General features: G+C 65.3%; 1 protein-coding gene across 5 annotated transcripts; it reads right to left on the bottom strand.

The window, feature by feature from the left end:
• On the bottom strand, window positions 1-25,883 carry PWWP2B (PWWP domain containing 2B). Of its 5 annotated transcripts, none has more exons than XM_047825183.1 (3): window positions 25,779-25,883; window positions 14,078-15,687; window positions 1-667 (listed from the first exon to the last, which is right to left on the bottom strand). In XM_047825183.1, the coding sequence occupies exon 2, from the start codon at window positions 15,579-15,581 to the stop codon at window positions 14,091-14,093; it is 1,491 nt and encodes a 496-aa protein (XP_047681139.1). In that variant the 5' UTR covers window positions 15,582-15,687; window positions 25,779-25,883; the 3' UTR covers window positions 1-667; window positions 14,078-14,090. The 5 variants fall into 5 exon arrangements, with proteins under 5 accessions (XP_047681139.1, XP_047681136.1, XP_047681138.1 ...); XM_047825180.1 differs by lacking the exon at window positions 25,779-25,883 and adding an exon at window positions 24,636-24,810; XM_047825182.1 differs by lacking the exon at window positions 25,779-25,883 and adding an exon at window positions 23,991-24,330.

Raw genomic sequence — 25,883 nt, 5'->3', positions numbered from 1 at the left:
TTTTCTGTTTCTTTCTTTTTCTTTTTGGTCTTTAAAGTGACAGAAAGGAGACAGGAGCAGCTCCTACAAACAACAGGCCAAGCTGTTTTCCTTTGGAAGTCTCCCGCATTCCCAGAGTGGCTCCCCTCCCCAGGCCCTCACTGCCAGGGCGCCCGCGGGCCCCCAGCTTTGGGAGGATCATGGGGGAGGCCGGGCAGGTTCCGGGTTCTCAAGTGCACAAAGACCCCGCGCCGAGGGCTTGGGGAGGAAGCGCCCCACACGTGCAAGCTGGTTTCTGGAAGCCTGCGGGCCTGAGGGGGCCTGGCCCAGGACCTGGATGCGGGGTGGCAGGCCTCGCCCCTGCTAGGTGCCCCAGTGGGCGAGGCAGCAGCAGGAAGGGCGTCGTGGGCTCCTGGAACTTCACAAACCACAGGAGCTAAAGTCTGAGTCGGGGGATAAAGACGTTCAGCGGGGAGGAGCCGCGGTGCTCTGGGGGCTGTCCTCCTCCCCACACACACCTGCTCCCCTCTGGGGACCCCCCAGCAGGCTGGCCGCCATGGGCCTGGCGCATTTCTGCAGGCAGCTGGCCAGAAGGCACACGGGACCCCTCAGACGGAACAGGTGATGCGGAGGGCACCCCCAAAGTCAGAAGCTCCAGGAGAACAGCCGCACCCTCACCGTCGGTGACCTTGAGGGAAGCAGAGAGGGAAAGAGGTTACCTCGGGGTCAAGTGCCGGGGGACAGGCCCCTTGGGGGTCCAACCACCAGTCCAGAGCACCCGCTCAGGCTCTGTCTCACCAGGGACCCTCAAGGACCCGCCAGCTCCCACTGGCCCTCACCACCCCAGGAATCTCGCCTCCCTGGTGCCACATTGTGCCCGCTGAACCTCCTGGGTGGTCCCTGTCCCACTCGTGTCCATCCCACCTCCCGGGGTCCCAGGATTTCCCAGAAAAAGGTGCAGGACACTTGACGGCTCAAGAGCCCAGACCACAGGGCTCCCCATGAGACACTAGATCCTTCTGGCCCCTCATGGCCAGGGGGACTGGGGAGCTAAAATGGTTGTGCACATGGCTTGGGGCTCACAGCTCAGAGGGACCCCAGTGTGTCACCGTCAGAATGTGTGACCTACACCCTCTGGAGGGACACGCCCTCTCGGTGTGGGGGAGCCCCCTGGGGCTGAGGGGACAGACCCTTGAATAAGAAAATGTTTCCCAGGTCTCCCTGAGCAGGCCCGGCCGCAGGGATGGACGGGCACCTCAGCCCCGGCTCCCGGCCCCGCATGGGGACAGCAGCCACGCCTGCCAGACGGGAGCTGGCCCGAGTCTGGTGACTGGGGGCAACGTGTTCTCTGCACTTTAGTCGGGGGGTGGAGGGACACGTGGCAGGTCTGCAGGGCCACACGGTCACAGGAGGTCCTGGAGGGCGAGGGGAGCTGGCGTCCAGCAGACAGGAGACAGTCCGGCCCGGCCAGGAGAGCCCACAGGGCGCAGACGGCTGCTCTCCCACCAGGAGGGGCCGGGCTCCCCCACCCGCCCCCCCCCCCCCCCGATGCGCTCGGACCAAACAAGCAGAAGTGATGCTGCCCCGGTCCTGCCTCAGACCCCCAGATGGAGATGCCGTGACAAGGCCCAGATTGCCCTGAGACCGCCACCCTGGGAGAAGGCTCGGCCGCCACGCGGAGGGAGAGGCCCTGCGTGTGTGTGAGAGAGATGGGGGGGGGGGGAGGGGGAGAGAGAGAGAGACAGAGACAGAGAAAGAAAGGGGGGGGAGAAAGAGAGACAGAGAAACAGAGACAGACACACAGCTCAGGGCACCCGACGTATCGTGGCAGGGGAGGGGCCACATGGACACCCCAGCCCCGGCCGGCGCCACGGCCCAGGAGCACACATAATCATAAGGAACACCAAAGCCGCGACACGTTAGGCCCGTGTGTGGTGGCAAAGCCTGTTCACACATCACACAGTGATCGTCGCCGTCTGAAGGCCCTGACGGGTTTGATCTCTCTTAGCTGGGGACAAATAAGTGAGAAGAACATAAAAACTAAGCAGCCAAAGAATGAGGCAAATTCAACTCTGCAGAGAATAGAGCTGAACAAAAATGAAATTTACTCACGGGTATCTGCACGGATGGGCTGCGACGTCTAACACCAGCACTGAATCTGGACTCAGCCAAATGACTGTGTGTGTGTGTGTGCGCATGCGCGTGTGGACACGTGTGCCCAGGTCAGCCCCGTCCACACCACACCGGCCCTGGGGGGCTGGCCTGAAGGCCCCAGGACCCACCCGTGCCCTCGAGGGGCACAGAGGTGGTGCAAGCAGGTGGCTGGGAGGAGCTTAAGCCCAAAGCAAACCCCCTCACCCCCCCCCCCCCCGGAGGATGCGGCTGGCCCCAGGTCGGGGGCTGGGTGGAGGGGACAAGACACTGACCTCCCAGACCTTCCAACACAAGGCTGCTGCCCTTGTGACAGGTGTCCGTGGTTGGTGGCCCCTCCCTGCGACATCACCGAGGCTCAGGCGCACTAACCATCCAGGTCCCAACCCGGCGTTAGGTTCCCGAGGGGCCCAGGAAAGACCCTGGGGCAGAAGGGCTGACCGCAACAATCCCACCCGTGAGTGGCCCGGCTGGGCGGGGGGCAGGGGACGGCCCTTCCTCTTCTGTCCAAAATGGCCGGATCCCGGTGACCGGGAGAGGAGCTCTCTCAGTGGCTGCAGCAAACCAGAGCCGCGTTGGCCCTGACACAGGGCTCTGGGGGTAGCCAGCAGCCCCCCAGGGGGCAGGAGGGGCAGTGGGTGCAGAGAGGGGATGGGGGGTGTGAGGGTGGAGATGACCACGGCCCTGGTGCTTAGGGCTGAGGGGCCATCACCACCCCTGCCTTGTAGACAGGGGCTCAGGCTCCCGACCCTGTCCAAGGTCACTCACCTAAGCCTCAAGGCCAGGACGCAAACCCACATCCCAGGGTGACCAGAACAAAGCACCCCAGACCGGGTGACTCCAAACCACAGTTACCCCTCTCTGTCCTGGAGGACAGACACCTGGAATCGAGGTGTCCCCAAGGGGGAGCCCTGACTCTAAAAGGCCTGAGAAGGGGACCCCACGGGGCCCTAGGCCTCCCTGGTCGTAGACTCCACCACAGTGCACCTGGACGGACGTCAGGCTGAGCCCCAGGAGCGAGGTGCCCCGAGATGCCAGGCCCTCTGCTGGAAACAGTCTCCCCCCAAGTCCAGGCCTGAACACCCAACCCTGGCCCCGACCACACTCCCTGCAGGGAAGGCTGCTCCAGAGGGCTCCACAGTTCCCTGGCCCGTCAGGGAGGAGGCCTGAGCAACAGACACTCAAGGGGCAGGGGTTTCTGACCTGGGGTGGCAGTCCCTTCCCTGGCCAGGGAGAGGCCCTGACTCAGGGTCCCCAAGAAAATGTCTCTCAGAAGAACATGACTCAAAGTCACTGTGTCACAGGAAGCGTGCTGATCCCAGTGAGCTCTGCCTGGGGGGTGTCTCAGGGAAGCCGGACGAGGGTGACAGCCACTCTCCATGGATGCGGAAGCTGGATGGGGCTCTGCCCGCCCCCCCCACCCCCCAGCCGCTGCGCGCTCTGGGCAGACGAGGTGGGGTCCCAGGTCCTGCACCATTGAGCACGCAGATCCCAAACAAGATGAACAGTCCCTTAGGGAGAAACACTGGCCAGAGCGCGGCCTGTTGCACAAACCCGTTCCCCCCAGAACCGTTTCCTTTCTGCCTTTTCATCTGTCCCTGCCCAGGAAGCAGCTGTGACCACCCAGGCTGAGCTTCTCTGCAGGCGTCCGCACAGGGGACCAACAGCCCACCCCGGACAGGGATTTGGGCAACCACACCTCCATGATCAGGTTGCTGAGTGGCCCAGCAGACACGGTGAGGAGGGGCATGGGGGCTCCGGGGAGGTCATGGCCGGTCACAGCGGGAGCTGCTGGGGGCCGAGGGGTCAGCACTACCCGGGAATCGGCGCACGGGCCGCCCCTTTCCGTTGAATGCTTTGGGGGCTCACATCAAAGGCAAGCACGCTTCGCTGCGAGAACCACACCACCCCGGGAGATAATTAAACCTGCCCAAGCCCCTCTCCGTCAGCAGCACGACCTTTGGAGATGTCGTTAAACATCCATCAGCCCTGATCCTCGTTAGAAAAATGCACCACGGGCTCCAGAGGCGGCGGCCAGCCGGCCCCTTTTGCCCCTTTCTGTCTCGTGCACCACACGGAGCCTTCAAGGAGTCCCCCCTCCCGACAAGACAAACAGGGTGGTCACGGGTCTGTCCTAGTGCCCTCGCCCACCGCCGCTCCGGCCTGGCCGGGCTCCATGGGAAGAGCAGGTGTTTTGAGAAATCGGGGGAAGAAGGGGGAGCCCCCTGCACCCTCCTCGTACCCAGCAGCCAGGAAACCCCCCTCAGAATGCGCAGGACCCCTGCCGGGTCACTTCCTTCCTCCCAGCCCAACAGGCCCAGAACCCGTCCCTTGTCATGCAGGGATGTTCTGGGGGACCTCCCAGAGCACCCCAGCCCCTGCTGTACCTCCCACCCGCCCCCCTGGAAAATGTGGGGAACAATGGGAAAGGCGAGATCACTACACTGGCTGGGCGGCCACAGCCGCACAGAAAAGTTCGTTCTTCCCGGGGCTTCCTAGGCAGGAAGACACCCAATGCCCAGCGCGGCTGCCCCGCCTCCCCTCACCCCCACCCCAGGCTCCGGGGTCTCTGGGCAGGGCCCTGCCTCCACCTCCACCACGCAAGTGCCCGGACAGCCCCTCCCCCCTTCCCCCCTGTCTGCCCCTCACTGGTCCGGGCTGACCTCCCAGGAGCTTGTCCCCCATCAGGAGTGTCCCGCATGGGGCCCCGAGGTCACCAGCACGGGCCCCACGGTTAAGGTCAGCCAAGGCCGCTCTGCCCGCCCGAGTCGCTGGCGCCCTAGCGACTGGGCCCACAGCTGGGGCTTGTCGAGAAGATGGGGGTGACCAGGAGGGCTCCCCTCCCCCTACAGGGCCTGGGCTGTGTGGGCGGAGGGTGGGCAGCATGGCGGGTGCTGGGCAGCGTCCCACGTCCCTTGACGGCGACCAGAGCTGCCGCTCCCAACACGTAAGACCAGAACTAAGAAGGCCCGTCTTCAAACCACAAGCCTTCTGAACACGGTGACATCAGCCAGCAGCCACACGCAGAAGGGGGAACCACCAGGCGTCACAAAACAAAGCAAGAGAGGCAGCCGCTGGCTGGGCATCGCGGATGTCCACCGTCCTGATGGTGTGTGCAGAACGCCCCCATGCGGACCCCCACCAACCCCTCCCCCCCCCCCCCACGGCCCAGTCCCTCAGAAGTGCCTGCCACACAGTGGCCACCTAAGCTCACGTCCTGGGTCTATGACCCTGCTCCAGCCCCAAGAGCCCCACAGCACACGGCCTTCCATGGGCCACACACACACACACACACACACGCAGAGCTCTGCCATTTGGCCTTGGCTCTTGGCCAAGCGCGGCCACCCCCTCAACCCTGCGGAGACACGTGTGGCCTTGGCTGTGGCCCCTGTGCACCCTCCTCTACAGAACTAGGCCCGAAGCCACCTGCTTGGTCCCCATGGTTCCTGCAGCACCACAGAGACCCCGGCCCAGGTGTGGGGATCCCAAGGCCACTGAAGTGCTATTTCCTCTGGGAAATTCAGACACGCTGGCAGGAGGCCTTCAGAATCAGGGTCAGTCATGCCCACCGGAAGTGGACGACTCCCAGGAATGCGGGTATCAGAAATGCCGGCTCCTCCAGGGTGGAGGGCTGCACCACTGTGGTTTGAAGGAGTTTCCCCAGGATATTTGGAAGTTGATGCGTGGCCCGAACCCTCTGGTCCGGAGGCCCAGGCGCCCCGCTCCCAGTGCTCCCCCTCTGTCCGGGGAGGGCCCGGGGCTGAGGTCGAGGTGTCCAGAATCCCCAGGACAGCCCGGGCTACACGTGATCTGTCCACGTGGACGTGGGAGCCTCCAGCTCAGGGTTCTTATTCCAGAGATGCCCCGGGGCAGATGCCAACCTGCCCACCTGTCCCAGATCCTCTTCCCGGGCGGCTTCCCCCACTCCAGCTACCCCTCCAGCTGGGAAGCACCTTCTCTTGCCCGGGGTGCTGCGGGCTGGTGGGCACATCAGGCAACCAGTTCTCTCCAAGGCCTAGGCGGGGCGGAGGGTGCTGGCTGTGCAGTGGAGGGCCCGGCTGGGGGCGAACCCCGACTCTGTGCCTCCCGCGAACCAGCGTCCCCAGGTGTGGGATGGGGTGCACAGCCCCGTTCCCCGGTGCCGCGGGCCCCTGCTGCGAGGGTCTGAACTCACAAGAACTTACTTACCTGAGGGGGAGCCCACACAGGGCAGCACAGAGTGGAGGGGTGGCTTGTCAAAGGGGCCCTGATGGAAAGAAGGGTGCAGGGTGACCATGCCGAGCTGGGGGCCTGTCAGGCACAGCTGTGCACAGGGGGCTCTGGGAGAGCTTCTCCAAGAGGGGGACGCGGACCAACAGCCTTGAGCAAGAGGCAACGACCAGCAGGCACGGCGCGAGGCAGCCGCTGTGGCTTTGCCACACGGTGCCAGGGGCAGGGCATGGGGAGAACCTGGGGGTTCTCGGGGGCCTGTTCTGCCCTACACCTGCACTCCCACTACTGGGTCCAGTCATAGTCTCAGATCCCCCGAGGCCTGAAGGACCTTCCTGCCTGGTTACGTGCTCACACCCCCTGCCCACACCCCATCTTGACGTGGCTTAGAAAGGCGCAAGGGTGCCGGTGGGCCCGGGGACTCTGCCAGGATGGGGACATGGTCTCTGCACACGGCCACCAGCATCTGGTTGGTGCGGGTCGGAGGCGCAGTGGGGCACCTGGGGGGTGTGGACGCCGCTTACGCCCAAGCGGGGAGAGGGGGCTCCATATCTGTGCCTGCTTATGTCGCAAACTCAGGAAGATCAGCCAACACTGGGGGCGCCAGGGCGGAGCCAGACGTCTCCAGATGGGACTGGTTGCACCGATTTGACGTGGGACCCTTGTCACGTCCATGAGCACGGAATTACAAAACACACAGGAATAGCTACAAATGGAACATAAAATGAAATAAATGACCCTAACTGTAGGTCGTAACAACCACAGAGAAAGAAACTGTCTCGATGACTTGGAAAGAGGAACTTGACACATAGCCCCCACCCCAAGGACACTAAGATCCTTAAGGAAACCTTGGAGTATCCCCACTAATCACCCAGTAGCAGTATTCCACATATATTACACAGCCGATATATTACATGCCAAATATACGGTTTACATATATTTAATATTTGACTTATTGTATATACACATTAACTTTTACATAGAAAATTAATACCGTTGACCCCTAAATAGGGATTGGGAGCACTCACCCCGGCACAGTCAAAAATCCATGTGAAACTTTGACTCCCCCCAAAACTATTGTTAATTGGAAGCCTTGCCAACAACATGGTTAACACATATTTTGTATGAATTATATGCTGTATTCTTACAACAAAGCCGGCCAGAGGAAAGCAAACGTTATATTAAGAAAACCGAAGGAAGAGAAAATTTTACATTTACAAACATTCACGCTACTGCTGTGTATTCATCGGAAAAAAGTCCGTGTACAAGTGGACCTGTGCAGGTCAAGCCCGCGTTGTTCAAAAGTCAACTCCATGTGAATTTCATTAACAAGATTTTCTGCATAAGAGAACAGAAATGCAAACCAAACAACCAAGAAGTAAAAATTCTGGATTAGAAAAATCAGTGGAGGGGCGCCTGGGTGGCTCAGTCGGCGAAGTGTCCAACTTCAGCTGAGGTCACGACCTCACGGTTCATGAGTTCGAGCCCCGCGTCGGGCTCTGTGCTGACAGCTCAGAGCCTGGAGCCTGCTGTGGATTCTGTGTCTCCCTCTCTCTCTGCCCCTAGCCCACTCGTGCTCTGTCTGTCTGTCTCTCTCTCAAAAATAAATAAACATTAAAATTTAAGAAAAAGAAAAGAAAAATCAGTTCCAAAGTCAATTTCTCTTCTAAAGATATTCCTAGGTCTGCTTGGAAACTCCGGGGGAGGGATCACCAGCTGCCCCTCCCTCGAGAGGACCCAGGACCCCTTGGGGAACGGCCAGCCCCAGGTGTGGGCGGGAAACAAGCCGGAATGCTGGGTTGTGTACAAAGCATGGCCACGGCTTAGGAGCCGCTGAGCTAACCTGCCGGGATAGCCCGTGGGGACGGAGTGACAGAAGCCCCGAAAGGGCAGTCATTGCACGGATTGACGGGAGTGAGTATGTCCCACCAGGTTGTGTGCTGTGACAGCGCCCTGGGCACTCTGCAGAGTGCTGGGAGCCGACCTGTCCTGCAAGACTGCATCCAAAGGTTACGGGATGCCCAGGGTGTCACTGAAGGTCCCTAAGGAAAGGCCTGGAGAGTGATTCTGAAGAAGATGGGGCCCCGGTGGAGATGGTGCTGCTCGAGTCCCACGGCACAGGCGTGCAGAATGTGGGCCCTTCCCCGTGCACCCCTGGACCTCTGACCCCAGGGCAGGTGCCGGGTCCAGGGGTGCTGAAGCTGTGTGGAGCCAGGGGTGAATATTCAGAGCAGGTGGGGGGGGGCAGGGGCACGGAAGCAATGACATCCAGGGCGATGCGTGCTCTCCCTGGGGGTACAGGCAGCCCCTCCCCGAAGTCAGGAGAAGCCCCCTTGCTCCAGGTACCTGCTGCAAACACGTGAGTCTCCCAGCACAGCCTTGCCCCTGCTCCCGCCCCGCCTACCTGCACCCTGCCTGGCCACCCGGCACTCAGAGCACTGCCCGGGAGAAGCAGAAGGACGGCCCCGGCAGGGGGGAGGTCGGACAGGGCCTGCGCGCCCACAGCAAGCTCCGAATTCTCAGAATTACAGGCCTTAGTTTCCTCCGGGAACAAAATAATTATAACCTTCACGGAGAACCTGAGTTCCCTGAAAGCAGTGCAGGAAGTCAGCTGAAAACCCATCTCCAGACGCGGAAGCACCTTTTTATTTACAGCTGGGAAAAGAGAAAAGTCGGTTTGGGGCTCGCAGCTCAAGCACCCTGCTCTCGAAGGCACGACAGACAAGGAAAGTGAAACCCTGGACACGGGGTCCGGATGCTTCTGCCCCAGCCGGCCCAGCACGCAGCACATGCACGCAGACTTCCAGCCTGAAGGACCCACCGCCCACAGGCACAGCCTCCCTGGTGGGGGGCCGGTGGATCCTTCCGGAACAGCACCACACAACCCCGTCAGGCTCCAGTCCCCTTCACCACCCGCTGACCTGTCCCTGAGCCCAGCTGGCCTGTCAAGGACGAGGCTGGAGGACCCAAGCTGGGTGGACACACAGGCCCCTAACATCTGCTGACCAGATGAGAGGGACACTGGGCAACTGGGGCCCCGAGGACTTCAGGCCCCACCCCTGGAAGGGGACTGTCACCCTCTGCAGGGAAGGTGCTGCGGTGTGACCACATTAAGGGCTCTGATGAGGAAACGCTGGCTTTCTCGCGCGGCCGCCCTGGGGTCCTTGCAGGAGGGGGGCAGAGGGAGACTGGACACTGAGGAGCGGGAGAGGCCATGTGACCGGTGTGGTCACAAGCCCAGGGACTCTGGGAGCCCCCGGGAGCTGGAAGGATCCTCCCCTGGGGCCTCCGGAGGGAGCACAGCCTTGCAGACGCCTGCAGTTTGGGGTTCTGGCCTCCAGAGCCAGGAGAATAAATTTCTGTTCTTTCCGGTGGCCCCGCATGTGGTCGTTCGGGACCGTGGCTGCAGCTAACCCTCCGGACGCCGTTCGCTCAGTGAAGCAGGAACCCAGTTCCTGGCCCCTCGAGGGGGCTGCTCTGTGACCTCGGAAAGCTCCCTGCCTTCCGACACCCTGGCGGCTCAGGCAGAAAGGGGCGCGCTGGGGCCCCTTCAGCTCACATGCAGCCTGGGAGTGTCCCACTGGCCCGAGAGGCAGGGAGGGACCCCGCGCAGCATTGTGCCCCCCCACCCCCTGCAGGTACCGCAGAGCCCGGCCCACGCCTCAGCGGAACACTGCCAACAGCCCGTCCCCCACCCGGCTCTGCCCAGTAGAGCCCTGAGCTCCGAGTGCTGCACAGAGAGTGCTCTCAGGGCCCCCAGGTCTCCTGTCCCCATAGCTCTGGGCCCCGCGGGGCACGCTCCTAATGACCGTCGACCCTCTCCCCGTGTGGGGCCAGCAGGCTGGACGAGGCCCCATCCCATCTGTGCCATCCACCTCCCTGCCCAGTCCCCATCTCTGGGCCCCTGCCAGGCCTCACACCCCGTAACCTTGCTCTGCCTCTCCGCTGCACCAAAGCTTCCTCCCCTCCAGCAGCCATCCCGTGGGGCCTAGATCATTCCACGGATCCACGACCCCAGGTCCAACATTGCTCTGAGTGCTGGCCTGCCAGCCGAGACTCGGGCACTCAGACACTGGCCACCGTGGTCCCCAAGTTCCGGGAGCCGACAACCAGCATCCCTGGCTGGTCTCTTCCGGCCTCAGATCCCTGCTCCCTGCTCTGTCCCCTCCCCTCCTGTCCACCTCCCCACCCCTGACCCCACAGCCAGGGGTCTTTCCAGTCCGAATGAGGCCATTCACCCCTCTGCCTAACATGCCCCCAAGGCACCCTCTGCTCTCAGGACAAGGCTGCAGCGCTGGCCTCCCCAAGCTGTGTGCCTCCTGCCCCACCCTGGAAAGTGCGAGATTCCTTCCGCCAAAGGCCACAGGCACTCGCCCTATTAGCTCACGATCAGCTCACCGTTCCATTCTCAGCCATATGTCGCCTCTTCCAGGCAGCCTCCCCGGATACCTAGTCCAGGTCAGCTTCCTCACCAGACACTCTGCTGTGGGGCCCTTGCCCCTTCTCAGCACCTTCCTGCACGTGATTACGCACAAGTCTGGGGAACGTGACTCACGAGGGAGGCCCTCCTTGACGCTGTGCACCTTCTGACCCCCATCTGGAGGGGCACTCGGCCCTCCGTGGGCGGGATGCCACCCTCGGGAGCAGTTACCCTCACCTGTCAGGCACCGCTGCCTGCCTGCCTGCAGGCCAGGCCTGACCAGTCAGCTCCCAAAAGGCCTCGCCCTGTGACCCCTGGAGCCCCTGGAACGTCACAGTCAGGAGGGGGACACCCGCCTCATCCAGCCAGGAGCACAACCCCGTCCCCACCCCAGGGATGCAGCCTGTGGCAACCTGGGGGAGGGGACGTGGGAGGGGCCAGAAAGGCGATGGCCAACAGGTCATTACCAGACCCGCTGGGCACCCTTCCCTCACCACCCGGCCCACGTGGCAGGTGCTACGGTCACTCCGAGACAGATGAGGAAAATGAAGCTCAGAGATGCCAGCCTTCGGGGCCAGAGCAGCAAGCGAGCAGCCAGGGCCCTGCGAGGTGGCCCCATGTCTGTCCCTGGAGGTCAGTGCCTGCTGAGGACCACTGTGCCCTGTCGCCGGAGCCCGCCCCGGGCTGGGCTCTCACCGGTGCCCTGGCCACCAAGTCCCAGGATGGCTCAGGGCTTCTCCAGAATGTCCCTGTGGACACCCCCCTCTCAGCTGAGCCTCCTGCCACCCTGCAAAGTGGGACGGAGGAGTCTCGGGACCAGGTGGCCCCGGGAGGGAGCTGCCCCCACGATGTGTGCTGCTTTCCTCCCGACGAGCACTGGTCAGCAGCACAGATTCTCCCCCGGGGCCGAGGGGCTCTGGGCAAGTGCCTCAGGGGGTGGTAGCAGGGCCAGTCGGGCTCGGCAGCCGGTGGACGTGGCCTGAAGGACAACCGTCCCCAGCAACCCCTGCCCCAGCGGCAGGACCGTGCCGGCCTCCTCCCAGGCGTGCCCAGGTGCCAGCGACCATGCCGCTCCCGGGCGAGGCGAAGGCAGTTCCCGGCTTCCCCCTGGAGGAGCAGAGGGCCTGATGCCCAAACAGCACCACTGACACTCGAAAGCAATCTTGTGGACGGGAGACTCCCGCTCACCAGCACCATTAGCCTCCTGCCTGGCGTGGCCCTCACGGCAGCCTTCCACCCTCATACAACAAAACTAAAGAGTCACTCGGGCAAGACCACTTTGTGCTTTGGTGCCGACAAGAGCCAGCATCCCTCGCTCCCAGAGCCCCACGCGCCGCTGGGGACAGCATGGGCACAGTCCCCGAAGCCAGAGGGACAGAGACAGAGAGATGCTCAGAGACAGAAACAGAGAGAGGAGAGGGAGGCCGGGAGGGAGGGGGAAGGGAGTGGGGAGGAGGCCGGGCTGTGGGCACGGGGCCCCTACAGCAGGCAAACCTGTCTGGCAAGATTCTTCCCTCTGCTTCCTGGTAAACAGAGCCAGCCCTGAACCACCCCAGCCAGGGGCTCCCTGCCCGCCAGGCCACACTGCCACCCCCCCCATGCCCCGCATACCCCCCCCCCCCCCCCGTGGTGGGCTCACATCCCTAGGAACTGCCCACTGTGACCGGGGATCTGAAGGTCAGTTTCAAGGACTGACTGCTCACCACATCCTCGCTGACAGCACGGGCCCACGGCGAGTGGGGGAGGTGCCCAGCTTCCACCCTGGCCCCAGACCAGGCCAAGGGCAGGAGGGGCCTGGTGAGCAGAGAGGTCGGGTAAGGGGGCAGCAGAGGGCACAGACGGTCCCGGGGCCCACAGGACACACCCAGAGCGGGGAGATGCCCAGAGCACCTGACCTTTCTCCAGACTCCCCCCGACACACAGGGCGCCCACGCCCCATCACAAAGACCCAGAGGTCACAGGGCTGTGCCTGCTTCGGGGGAGGACAGGTTTGTGTCTGGACCCCTGGGAGTCTTTCAGGGGCAGTGACCAGGCTCGATGCAGGAAGCAGGTGGAGGAAAGGGTGGGGACAAGGCTTCGGGAGTCCTGGCTGTGACCCTGCCCAGGCGCACCCCTCACCATTGCTTCCTCAATCCTAGGACCCCTCCAGACACGTGGTGCAGCAGTGAGGGACCACGCCAGGTGCCCCACCAACCCCTTCCCAACCACACGTCGGCCGGTCCAGCTGAGGCCCGAAGGCCCGAGCTGGGAAACTGGCACCAGACAGGCACACAGGCAGGTGGACCAGACCGGACAAGGTTAGCTAGAGGTCACAGAAACTGAGGCAGAGGCCCCCCTGGGGTGGATGAGTGCTCCTCTGACACCCGCCTCCCCGCTCTCTGCTTCTGTGGGCCTGGGCCTTAGGCTAAGGGGCCCGGAAGAGGGCCATGGCCTGACCTCCACAGGGGGGCCCCACCACACGCCCTCGGGTCCAATGCAGGCAGCCTGCACGGGACCCGCCTCCTCCCGTGGGGAAGGACAGGGAGGGGAGTGGGCACTGGGGGGCCACCACGGGGGCCAGTGACCGCTGGACACACCCCGCTGCTCAGGCCCCAGAGCCGACGCCCTCCAATGGGAACACACCCAGCCCCTCCCTGCATCCTGTGCCCCCCGGGAAGTTCACGGCGGGCAGCCTCTGCCCCTCGGCCGTTTCCTGACACCCCACATGGTGACCACCCCACATGCTGCCTGGTGACACCCCAGGCCCATGGGGTCTCCTTCTGAGACCTGGGGTGGGAGGCCCTATAGAGTTCTCCTGGGGGGGAGACAGAGGGCAGGACACCGGCCCAGGGACAGACCCCGGAGCACCTGACCGACACAGGTAGGTCCGGGAACCACGCGCCCACCGGAATGGGGGGTGGGGGCTAAGGCCAAGCGAGTGGCATCTGAGGGCAGCCGGCCAAGTCAGGACCCACTGGGGACAGGAGGGAGGGGCTGCGGCCCCAGCGTGGGGAGAGAAGAGGGAGTGACCCCTCAGAGTGAGTGGCCAAGAGGAAGCTCCCCCCCCCCCAACACCCGCGCCTTCTCCAGGACACAAATAAAAGGGGACGGAGATCTTTCGCGGCACTTGGAAAAATGGCCGCAAAACACCAACCAGCCCTGTTCTCCGCACGGTGGCTGACGATCCCCCACGACTCGATTCGGAAAGCCTCTCTTCCGCGAACCGCAAAGCAGGGTGCCGCTGCCATTAAGCGGGCCTCTCTGCCAGCTGCCAGCCAGAGGGGGAAGGCTTCCCAGCAGAGCGGCGGGGGGGGCACAGGAGCAGCCCTGCGCGCTCACCTGGTCGGGCGGCTTACGTCTCAAACTGGGTTAAGACCTCCCTTATTTCCGGGGCCACAGGCTGCGCGGCATTGGCGGCCTCCGTTATGGCTTTCCGGTACATCCCCTTCTTCTTACGGTTAAATCTCAGTTTGAAAAACTCAGAGAAAGGGGAGAGTTTTGAAGTAGACAAGAATGACGTAGTCGGAGAACCAAACCACGAGACTTTGGCTTCTTGCCAGGAAGGCTCCCCGTCCTCCTTCTGGCTAAGACTGATGTCAAGGACACGCGCTGGCCACCAAGGAAAACCATGAACCTTACCCCACACGATGTCCCCCACGGCCACGGTCCTTCCGTCCTCAGTCACGCACTTGGAGACGCTCTGTGTGTGCAGCCTGACTGTCAGGGGCGGGACCGTCTGCCTCGCGGCCCCGGACGAGGACCTCACAGACGCACCGTCGCCGGACAGGTCACACGTGTCCGGTGACGGCACTTCCGAGCTGCACGATTTGGACTCGTCCAGGCTGTCGCTGCTCCACACAGATTCGCCGGCACAGTCCGTCCCCCTCCTAGGGCAGGCGGCCAGGAACGCCAGGCTGTCCTGCTGGGGTTTGCCCTGGGGACACCGCTTGAAGTCATCGTCCTCGCCAGAACTTCCGGAAGACGAGTCCGCCGGCCCACGGCCCGCGGAGCCGTGGCCCAGGAGAGGGGGTGAGCTGGCCCGGGGGCCTCGCCCGTGGCCGTTGAGCGCCTCCACCAGCTCGGCTCTGTAGACGGGCTCCCGCTCCCCGGCCCCCGGGCGGTGGGGCTTCAGGCGGATCTTGGGGGGCGGCAGGCCGGCGCCAGGGGGCCCGGGGCGCGTCAGCTTCAGCTTGGGGATGGAGGCGCTGGGCCCGCCGGGGTCCTGGCCGCCGCCGCCGCCGCCGTGCAGGGCCTGGGAGGGGCAGAAGGGCTCGAGGGACCCGTGCACGCGGGAGGGGATCTCCACGACCTCGCCCGTGCCCTGGGGCGTGCTGTAGGAGATCTTGATGGCCGGGCTCCGTGGCACCTGGGCCTTGTCCTCCTCTCGCTTCTCCCTCTTGCTCCTCCTCGTGGCGGCCGCGGGGTCGCCGCCGCCGCCACCGGCCGGGTCCTCCGGCTTGCGGGGCTCGCCGCCAAAGCCAGGGCCGCTGCCCACCCTCCTGCGCGGCCTCGGGGCACCCGGGGGGCCGGGGCTGGCCTCGGGGGGGCTCAGCGTGCTCTTGCACTTCTCACAGAGTACTTGGCGCGGCCGCAGGCGGATGGGGCTCAGGGCCAGCCGACCCGGGTCACGGTTGCGGGACAGACGCCGGCGCGTCCTCTTGATGGCCCGGGGGGGCGGCTGCGGCACCCACTGCCGGTAGGTGCTTCTTAGCCAGAGCGGGGGAGGGAAGGGGGCGCCTTCGAAATACGGCGGGAACGGGGGCACGAGCGGTGGCTTGGGGTCTGCAGTCTCGGGGGGCTGGTCCCCGTCGGGAGGCGGTGGAGGGACTGTCCCCAGCTGCATTGCCTCTCCGTCCTGCTCCGCGGGGGCCGGGCCGTGGCAGCCGTTGACTGGGGGGTCCTCTGGCTGGGGCAGCGGGGCCGACAGGGGCAGGCCAAACAGGCCGGACCTGGTAGAGGGGAGACAGAAGGGGAGAGTCAGGACGGGAGGACACCGCTGCACCTGGCCCCGGCCCGTGGGGCCCGGAGCACCTGGGGAGGCACACGCCCCCACGTGTCCACCGCGTGGGACATTTCAGGGGAGGCACGTGCTCCACCAAGGCTCGTGACCAGCACGGCGGCCAGCTCTCGGGTCCGCAGGGCCCCGACGTCCACACCTTGGTTCACGGTAACAAGGGGAATGGGGGCAGGTGGAGACTTCCCAGGGCGGCCTGGGAGCCTGAGAACAGGGTCTCTGGTCCTGTGACATGGCCTGAGCAGGCCGGCTGCTCTTCATGGGCCTTGTCCACCTTCTCCCTCCTCCCGAGGGAAGACCCCAAGCGTGGTCCCTGCAGGGCTCGGGGAGCCGGGTCCCAGGCGCCGGCCGTGTGTGGGGGCAGCAATGGCCTCCACAGCCCAGAGAGGACAGAAGCCAGCCACCGAACCAGAGCTTTGGGTCTGGGAGTGAGATGGCTCCCTCCCAAATGCTGAGTCGGTCTCAGCTGTCTCCACGGCCCTCGGGTGAGGGTGACACCCACACCACCCCTGGCCACCGTAGCCCGGAAGGACCACCCCTCCTGCCGGGCACCCCCAGGCCCTCCCACAGGCCCTCCAGCTCCAGGAAGGAGGGTGGGCCAGGCAGCGTCGACAGGGCCACGAGACCCATGGGAAGGGAACACGAGAGGGCAGGAGGACCCCTCCCACGAGGACGCACGGCCAAGGCCAATGGCACAGCGGCACCCACAGGGCTCCGCAGCCACAGGCCTGCCCTCTCCCCGGGAAGCGTCGGGCCAGGCAGCCTCCATTCAGACGTCTGGGCACCTTGGGGTGTTTCGTTGTTGAAGTCAGTGGTCAGTGCTCCATCCCCCCGGACCGCGTGCCGGGAATGTCGGGAGGCCGTACTAACTCACCAGCGACACCCGGTGCAGCAGGAAGACGCTCACTGTTCCAAACAGTGAAAAACAAGGCTGCGTAGGTATAGGTAACTTCTAAACAAATGTGATGTCACCTGCGAGGCCCTTTTGCCAAAACCTGTTACTTTTTACGCACAAAACCAGACTTCTTCCGCCAAGTTAAGGGAAACACGGCACTTCTGTGCTCACCGTCCACTACGAACCTAACCGAAGTAGAAACGACAAATGAACGCTTCTGCCTTTTCTATTTCCAAATGGTTTCTCCGTTTGCTGTTCTCCAGAAGAATCGAGGCCAGCTAAGAGGGCCCACCGCGCAGGACATCACCGCCTCCAGCTTGGCCCCCGAGTGCCGCGGACCAGCCGGGAGCGGGCACAGGCCACATGGGAGCCGGACGCAGAGGGCTGCGGGACTGGCCCAGGCGCAGTGACCCGCGGGGGCATCGCCCCCCCAAGGTCCTCGGTCTCGAGGTCGATGAGTTAACAAATATGGCGGCACACCCACCGTGTGAACACTGCCCCGTTTTCGTTCAAGGTCGTGGCAAAAGCCCGGAAACCACGGTTTTCCTTTCTTATCAAGCTCTTGTCTACGTGCGCCCATCCCCTGAAATTAAAGTCTTCGTGTGTGGGGGCAGGGGGTTCACATTCATCTCCTCATGACCGGAGAATCCATAGACACAGGACCGTGGCCACGGGCCCCAGGGAGACTGCTCCTGCCCTCTGTGTGGCCAGACAGCCGAACTGTAACCTGTAACTGTGAGCGAGGGAGAGCGGTGGGGGGAGCTGTAAGGCCAGCCTGGGAGGGAGCACCCAGCCACGGGCCGCAGGGGGGCACCCGGCTCCCTCCGAGGTGGGATTCTGCTCTGGGAGAGGGGGGAGCAGCCACGGTGAGCCCCGCCACCCATCTCCGTCCTCTGCTGGGCGTGTGGCTCTTCATGTGCCCAGTGGCCCGGGACGGCCAGGCCATCCCCCTGCAGCCACAGGCCACGCATCCCTGGTGACCAACAGCGATACCAGAGTCTGATCCCTAGTGCTGGCCACCTGCACTAGAGGACTCGCACACTAGGATGGGCCGGGACTCCTGGGGAACGGGGGGCCCCGGGGTCGTGTCCGCACCGGGAAAAAGGGTTCCGCACCCCGGCACCGGGCACACGGACCTCACAGCCCCAAGAGCCCCCTCCAGTTTCTGTAAGTCAGGGTTTACTGACGCCCAGCCACGCGTGCTCGTGCTGGTGCTTGGACTACCCTTGGCTGCCTTCCTGCTCCCCGCTCCCCCCCGGCACTGCTGAGCAGCCAGGACAGAGGACAGGCGCCAGGCCCAGAATAGCTACTGTGCAGCCCTCTCGGGGAAGTCTGCTGGGGTCCAGGTGTGGGAGACAAGGCCCGGCCCAAAGCTGCCCCTACCCCACCCACAGCAGGCCTGTCACCAAACCTCATCCTGAGTCCTCAGGCATCAGAGTGGGGACTGGACCCCACGCCGGAATCAGCACCTGGTTCTTCCCTTTCAATAAGCCTCATAGAACATAGAACATTGAGAACAAAGCAAAACCTCTGAGCGCTAAACACATGTACTCACACCAAGACATACACACACACACACACACACGTGCACACACATTCACCCTGAGCTTCTGGGCCAGCGTGCTCACTGCCTCTTGCTGTTAGGGGTGCTGGGATCCCCTCCATGGAACCCATGGCGCCCATGCAGAGGCCTCAAATGAAGGGGGTGTTGGCAAGGAGAACGGGGAAGGCAGGAGGTCCCCACCCCCCGCAGCCGTGGTGACCTGACAGAGGGTGACATCAAGACACGCAAAAAGCCCCGAAGGGGCCCCTCAAGGGACAGCCTTAGCCCCATTGGGAACTCCAGGATGGCCAGGAGGTCACTGGGGAGACCAGTCCCTATGCTGAGTGGGCACCCAACTGCCACCTGTGGGCACGAAATAAGGGCCACAGGAAGGTTCCAGAACCTGAGAGGGAAACCTGTAGGCACGTCTACAGACCAAAGGGTCCCACAGACCGGGAGGAGAGGCCACACAGCAGACAGGATCCACACCCCTGGGACCTGGAGGGTTGTTCCCAAGGCCCCCCCAAAGCCCGCTTCCTGCCCCCCTTTACAGGAACTCAGACCGTGACCAGACCATGGGGATTCATCCACATTCCCCACTCCCCTCCCAAGCTTCTCTGCCGTCACCCCACTCGGAACCAGCCCACACCCCCCCCCAGGCTCTCCTTCCCTCTGCCCCACCCTGTCCCACGCCTGTGCCCCTACCAGCCTGTCTGTGGGGGTGCAGAACCCCTCCTGCCAGCCGGGGTCCGGGGCACCCCAAGAGCAACCCCCCAGGGCAGGTCCTTTCCCTCACCCGGAACCTGTCTTCCTTCCAGAAGCCTCCTCTGTGGGACCCTGTGGGCTGACAGCGCCTTTGGCCACCTCCCCCCGCCGGGGGGGCAGGCTGGGGACAGCTGGGGCGGAGAGGGGGTTGTCGCCCTACCCCCGAGGCCCCGAAGCTGTGCTCCAGGGAGGTTTCCCCCCCTCACCGTTTATGACACACCCCTCAGAAGTCCCTGCGTGTTTACGACAGTCACAGAGACCGGTGCACGTGCTCTATGGCTCCTGAGTGACCCCTCCCTGCCCTGGGAGGTCAGACACAGCTTCACAGAGGACCCAGAGCCCAGGCAACACGCCTGCACCTGCCCTGCGTGGGGACCACAGCCTCGGGGGTACGGCGGGCTCCCAGATGTCAGCTGCGGCCTTGTGGATCGGCACTCGGCCGGCTGACCCCGCGGCCCCGTGACTCCGCAGGCGGCCGCTTCCTTCCAGCCTCGGCCACACCCACAGCTGCCGGCGGGTAAACAGCAGCCAGTGAGGGGCTCGCTCCCTGGGCAGCAGGCGCCTGGGCGCCAAGCCCCGCGCCAGCCCCGTGAGGTCCACACTGTCCCCCTGCCCAGTTCGCCAATGGCGGTGGCGAGGCGGCTGAGGGAGGCCAGGGCACCCGGCGGGTCTGGTGACAGTAGCGGTCTGGGCTCACGTCTCAGCTCCACTGCCTCCAAGCACAGAGACACAAGCCGTTCTCGAAGGATCTCAGCACCCTGTCTCCAGCGGGGTGACCTCAACTGGACCGGAGGGCACGAGGCGTGGCAACACCACAGCCTGTGGTTTGCCTACGGGGTCCAGCCCCTCGGTGAGGCCAGGCTGTGCTGACATTGGCACGTGCCCAGGGATGGTGGCCCCGGCCAGCCTGGCAGTGCCCCCCCAGGTGGCACCGCAGGGCCTCAGCAAGCGAGAGGGCTGGGCGGCCCAGGAGCCCCGCTGTCCTGCCCTTTGCTGTCCTTGCTGGACCCACCGGTTGCCTACCCAAGGATGGGGTAGATGTGTGTGAGGAGGGGCCCTGGGACTGGGGTGACTCACAGTGCAGAGCTGGGGCCTGGAGGGCCGGACTGACCAAGGTCTCCATGCAGGAAACTGGGGGCCCCCAAACGAAACCTCAGCACAGCGTCCTCGGGGAGCTGGGGGAAGGGCAAAGGAAAGGTGGGGGACACCGAGGTGAGGAGCCCAGGAGACTCTGATGGGGGTGAGACCCAAAAGCAAAGCAGTTTTTCCCCCGAGTGTCCCCACTCTGCCGAGACGAAGGCACGGCCATCTGGCATGGACACCGGGCCCAGAGAGAAGCAGCCTAGCCTGCAGTCCTTGGCAAAACACCAGCGGCCGGGCCTCGGCTCACCCGCCCTCCCTGAGGTCTCACCCATGCAACCAGCTCAGCAAACCCCCAGAGCAGCCGGGCCCGAGCTGGCCCGTGGCCAGGAGGAGACGGCCCGGCCGCCTGCCAGAGCTCCCGGCCTCCCCTGCGGCCTCTCCGCTCTACCGACTCGGGATCCAAGCATCTGTGGAACCTGACAGCGGCCTCCGACCCCAGCCAGGTCCATGTTTGCCCTGGACTTTCCTTCCTCAACCTCGCACAGGGAGAGGCTACCCCGGTGTCCGGTAGAGAGGTGAGAAAACATGGCTTCTGGAACAGAAACACCCCAGGGGTCCATCCGAGGAGCCTGCAGCCCCAGGACAGGCCTGAGTCCCGATGGTGAGGCCCACCCTGCGGCCAGGCTCCTGCCCCCCACCTCCCTCCCCCCTCCCCCCCACGACTCTACACGTTGGTTTAGGACACGTGCAGCAGTCTGTCTCCTCTGCAGCCCTGCACACAGGGAGTTGCAGGGCCTAGCCCCTAGGGAGGGTCAGGAGCAGGCTGGCACAGGGAAGGTAGGGTGGCCTTGCCAGGCCTCTAGGGTGTGGAGGCCTCCGGGTCCACTTCTGCTCAGGGACTTGTGAAAAACAGGTTGGCAGGGGAAGTCACAGCCTGGACACCAGAGTGACCCCTTGTCTACATGGGAGGCCGCCCCGCCCCCATGGGTAGACCCAGGGTCTCGGGGACAAGCCATTGGGCAAGGCTGTCACATCTGGCCCCCCGAGTCCCAGACCACCAGCATCATCCCAGTAAAGCTCAGCTGACCGCACCCTTGTCTAAGCCATCTGAGGGCTCCCGCAGTCCACACCCCCTCATCACCTCCACGCCGGCCAGGTCCCCTGGGTGCAGCTGCCTGCCAGCCGCAGACCCTGCCACCCCATGACACACAGGGCACCTTGCTCCCGGCCCTTCTGGCCCCTGAAGGCAAGGAGGACGTGCTCAGCAGGGCCCGGACCAGGCGTCCATCTTTGCTTGCCCAGTGAACCATCCCAGGACCGGTCACCAGTGGCCAAGCCTCCCTCCTGGACCAGGGGCTACGCCTGGGATGGAACAGGGGTGCTCTCCTGCCCGGGGACAGGCCTGCTGGGATTCCTGACTGGCTGGAGTCCCAACCTCCCAGGGTGGGGTGTGGGTCACAAAGGCCCAGGAATCTTGCACGGTAATGGCGCCCTGGGTGACTCACAACTGGGGAAGTTTGAAAAACACCAGTTGGGGGATGAGGGCTGGGGACCTGGGGTTTGCCATCAGGCCCGATGGGGCAGCTGGTCGTCGGGGCTCCCGTTACTCTCGAGACCTCTCCTTTACCACTCGGGTCTCTGCTGTCCTGGGGCCATGCCTCAGCCAGGGCCACCCCGGTTGGGGGACCTCAACCCCAGGGTACCCCCAAACCACCCACAAAACAATGCCCACACCCGCCCGGCACCCCAGCCCAAAGACTGGGGGCAGGCCTGGGCCATCTGCACCCTTACTCCACCAGGAGAAAGCACAGCCTCACAGGGAAGCTGGAGGGTCCACGCGCAGTCTTCCCGGGACTCAGCCCAGGTACACAGTAGGGAGTCAATGAATGCAGGTGAAGGCACGAGAGGGCAGGCCCTCAGCAGTGGAGGACCTTCCTTCAGAGCACAAAGCAACCTGGCAGCAGGTTCAAGGCTCGGGTGGGAGGAAGCTGGGCACCGGCCCCAGCAGCTCCACACACCTGCTGAGATCTCGGGGGCCTCTGTGAGCTCTTGTCCTCCTGTGCACATTTGGGGACGGGAATCTGCCTCTCAGAGGGCCAAGGGAGGGGATGCCACCTCCCAAACGCCTGGAGAGTGACACTGCTCATGGGCCCCGCTCTGGGACGGGAAATGGGGGCTGCACGAGGGACCCCTCCCCTGGGACTGCTCCACCCCTGCAGGAGACTCGGGCTCCCGGCCCCCCACCCCCCACCCCAGGCCCGCACACAGACGCTGGAGGCTGCTGACGATGACAGTCACTGGCACGTGCCTGGCCGCGCACCACGGGCACACTGACAGCTGCGGCCTCGCTGCCCTCGACAGACCTAGGACGACCCCACTGCTCTGGGACCCGCGGGCTCCCAGAGGTGGGCGGCTGTGTGCAATCGGAGGTCCCAGCCGTTGTGCCCGGCCGGCCAGCGCCACCACCCAGGGTGGGGCCTCCACTGACCGGCCCTGCCACTGTCACACGTCGGGGAGGGGCAGCAGGCACCGAGGAGGAGAAACCGGCCCCAGGGAAGGCGGATCGGTGCCACGGACCCGGCAGCCCAAGGCCAGACACCGCGGCCCACCACACACACCCCCGCCCCCTCCCGGGCTGCCAAGAGACCCCACCTGATGACCAGGCTGCAAACAGGAGTGCTGAGTCCTTAACATCACGGGCAGAGAGCGGAAGGCAGGGTGAAACCAGAAGTGGCAAGAGGAGGGGAGACGAGGGTGGGCAGTTTCGGGACCACGCCCCGGAGGGCTGGAGGCGCTGGGGGGCCGCAGGGGGTCTCGGGATTCCCCACAAGGAGGGGGGAATCAATGCCAATCGGAAAGAGCCAGCGCTGAGAAGAGCCGCACCCACTGAGGCCTCGGTTCTGGGCCACTCTGGTTACAGCTGAACGTGGCCGTGGCAGGGCTGACGCCCACCAGCGTGCTGCTGCCAGTTCCCACACTGGGGATCCCAGCACGGCCCGCTGGCTTCTACGAGGGGGGTGGTTGGGAGGGGAGTGAGGGGGGCTGTTGATCTCCACACCAGGTTAGCCACAGCCTCGGGGAGGGGAGCCCAGTTGGAGGCAGAGAGGAAGGAGGGTGAGGCTGCCATCTCGGCAAACATTGCCACCCACCAGCCGAGGGGCCCACAGCCTCTCTTGTGCTGAGCTGGGGAGCCCAGAAAACGAGGCGGGGGGGAGCCTCTGCTGCAAGTGCCCCTCTCCAGGGAGGAAAGGCCAGGCAGGGCTGTGCAGACAAAGCCTGAGTACAGCCCCCGCACATACAGGGGAGCAGGGACGACCGAGATGGCAGTCCTGCCCGAGAGAGGAAGTGATGGCCATCAAGGGCAGGAGACCTTGGCCACCTGGGGTGGGGGGGGGGGGAGGTACAGGCTTGGCAGCCTCCAGGTGGCTATGTTGCAGCCCGCGCCCCCCACCCCCACCGGGTCCCGCCAAGCACTCTCTGTGGTCGCCAGGGCGGAGCGGGGCGACAGTCACCCGGGAGGCCATATGTTAAATCACATGACTGGTGCATAAATGGCTTCTGGCACGTCTAATAAAGAGATGATGCCAGCAGGGTAACTGTTGAAGAGTGATGGTCTTCCTGCCACGTCCCCGCTACTGCAAGGATCTGGGCTCCACGGAGGGAAAAAGTTGGGCCTCCACAAGGGGAGCCATTTACTGCTCTCAGCTTGGAGATAAGGCCCAGCAGGAGCGCCAAGACATTAGTGCCTGATTAATGCCTAATCATTTATCTGCGCGACAGCTCACTACCATGTGACACTGTATCCAGGAGACTCTTCCTGCCGCCGAGTCCCTGCAGCGGGCGCACAGGTGCGTCTCAGGTGCCCCCAGGCCTGCCCGGGGACCCCCTTCCACCCCGGAAAGCAGGGCTCCTGCGGCCACCGCGCCCCCCCCCCCCCGCCCCCGCTCCGCACCTCCACGGGCACCTTCTCGCTCCCACACTGCCCGGGGCCCCTGCGCCCCAGGCCGCGCTGCGTGGGTTAAATCCCACCGCTGGACGCAACTGCTTGCCATCAGTCCAAGCCTCAGCCCCGAGTCGCTCCTAGGAGTCTGGGGGGACCCAGGGCGATAGACAGGACGCCCCCACTTGTGAGCGACTGGCAGGGCAGGGCAGGGCAGGTCAGGGCAGGCGCGCATCTGAACCCGCTCCCCCGCCGCCCCCCAACCGACAATTCTGAAAACAGCCGAATTCAACAGTGCGTCTGAACAAAGAAAAGTGCGTTAATTATGGCAGACGTGCGGAGTTCGGGAGCCGCCGGCACGCGGCGGCGGCGCGGGGACTTCCCCCCCCACCCCCTCCCCGGGCGCCCACCGCCGCTCCCGCCCCGCAAGTCGCGACGACTTTGAGAGGCGCTCTGGGCCCCCCGAGGGGCGGCCGCGCTCGCGCGCCCCGAAGCCCCGGGCCGGGGGTGGGGGCTGGGGGGATGGAAACCGAAAGCGGGCGCCGGCGCCGAGCCTGCCCCGCCCCGGAGCCGGTCCGGGCCCCCACCCCCACCCCCACCCCGCCCCGCGCCGGCCGCCGGGGGTGGGGGGAGGGGGGCGCCCCCGCCCCCGCTCACTTTTTCGTGCAGTCCAGCAGGATCCCGGCGAAGCTGCGCTCGCCGCAGCTCACGGTGACCAGCAGCGCGCCGTTGACGACCTGCTCCACCCGCACCGGCAGCCGGCAGCCGGCCCGAGGCTCCATGCTCCCGCGCCGCGTCCCGGCCCCGGCCCCCGCCCCCGCCCCGCCGCCGCCGCCGCCGCCGCCGCCGCCGCCGCCGCCGCCGGGTCAGCCCGCGCGTGACGCCGCCCGCCGGCCGCCTGACGTCACAAAGCTCCGCTCGGGGCGGCCACCGCGAGCGGGCCGGGGCGGCGGGGGGTGGGGCGCGCGGGGCACCCCCCGCCCGCCGACGGGGCGCGGGGGGTGGGTCGGGGGGAGCCGGGGCCGGGCGCCTGGGAGCCGGCGAGGAAGCGCATTGCGGGACCCCCGGGACGGGGCAGGGCCGGCTGCGCCCTCCGCTGGGGCCCGCGGCCGCGAGCGCCCGCCCAGAGGACGTGCGGGCCGGAGCTCAGGACCCCTGCCCCGGGGCCGCTCCCCGCCCCCCGCCCCCGCGCCGGCCCGGCCCGGCCCCCGCCTTCCCCCGCCCTCCCCCCGCCTCCGGTCTGGCACCCGGTGGCCACCCGGCACTGCGGGGAGGAAGTCCGGGCGACGCGAGCAGGAAGCCGGTCGGGCCGGGCCGAGGAGACGCGGGCGCCGAGGGGACACCAGCGGGCGCCCAGCTGCGGCCCACTCGAGTCCTCGCCGCGGAGGGGGCACTTGGCGAGCCTCGTGCGCTCGGCGCCTCCGCGGGTGACCGGAGGGCGCGCGCCCGGCGCGGGGCTGCCTGTGCGCCTGGGGGTGGCCCGCAACGGCGTTGGGGAGGGTGGTCCGTCCGCAGGTCTCGGCCGCGCGCCCCCGGGTCGCCGGGGAATCTGCGGGGTGCGTGCGACCCCGCTGCGCCCAGAGGGCCCGGGACCCCGTGCGGCGTCCACAGCGGAAAGGACCGCCTTCCCTGAGTGACAGCGGGGCTCCCCCACGCGCGCAGCTGGCGGGCTGGGCTAATTGGAGGTGCAGGCGCCGAGCGGGCGCGGGCCCCGCCGGGACCCCTTCCGGAACCCTGCTCCCGCGCGCCTCCAGCCCAGCCAGATTTCTCCACTGTCCCGAGCCTTTGCGCATTTCGCACCTTGCTCGGGACCCCGTAAAAAAGGCAGCCCTTGGGGCCGGCCTGTTGCAGTGACCTTGCCCCGGCCCGGCTGGTCCCCTGAGCCAAGCTCGCAGCGAGCGCCTG

The sequence above is a fragment of the Prionailurus viverrinus genome, chromosome D2 (genome assembly GCF_022837055.1).
Source record: "Prionailurus viverrinus isolate Anna chromosome D2, UM_Priviv_1.0, whole genome shotgun sequence".
In the NCBI taxonomy this organism is placed as follows: Eukaryota; Metazoa; Chordata; class Mammalia; order Carnivora; family Felidae; genus Prionailurus; species Prionailurus viverrinus.
This window is presented reverse-complemented; position numbering and strand designations above follow the sequence as displayed.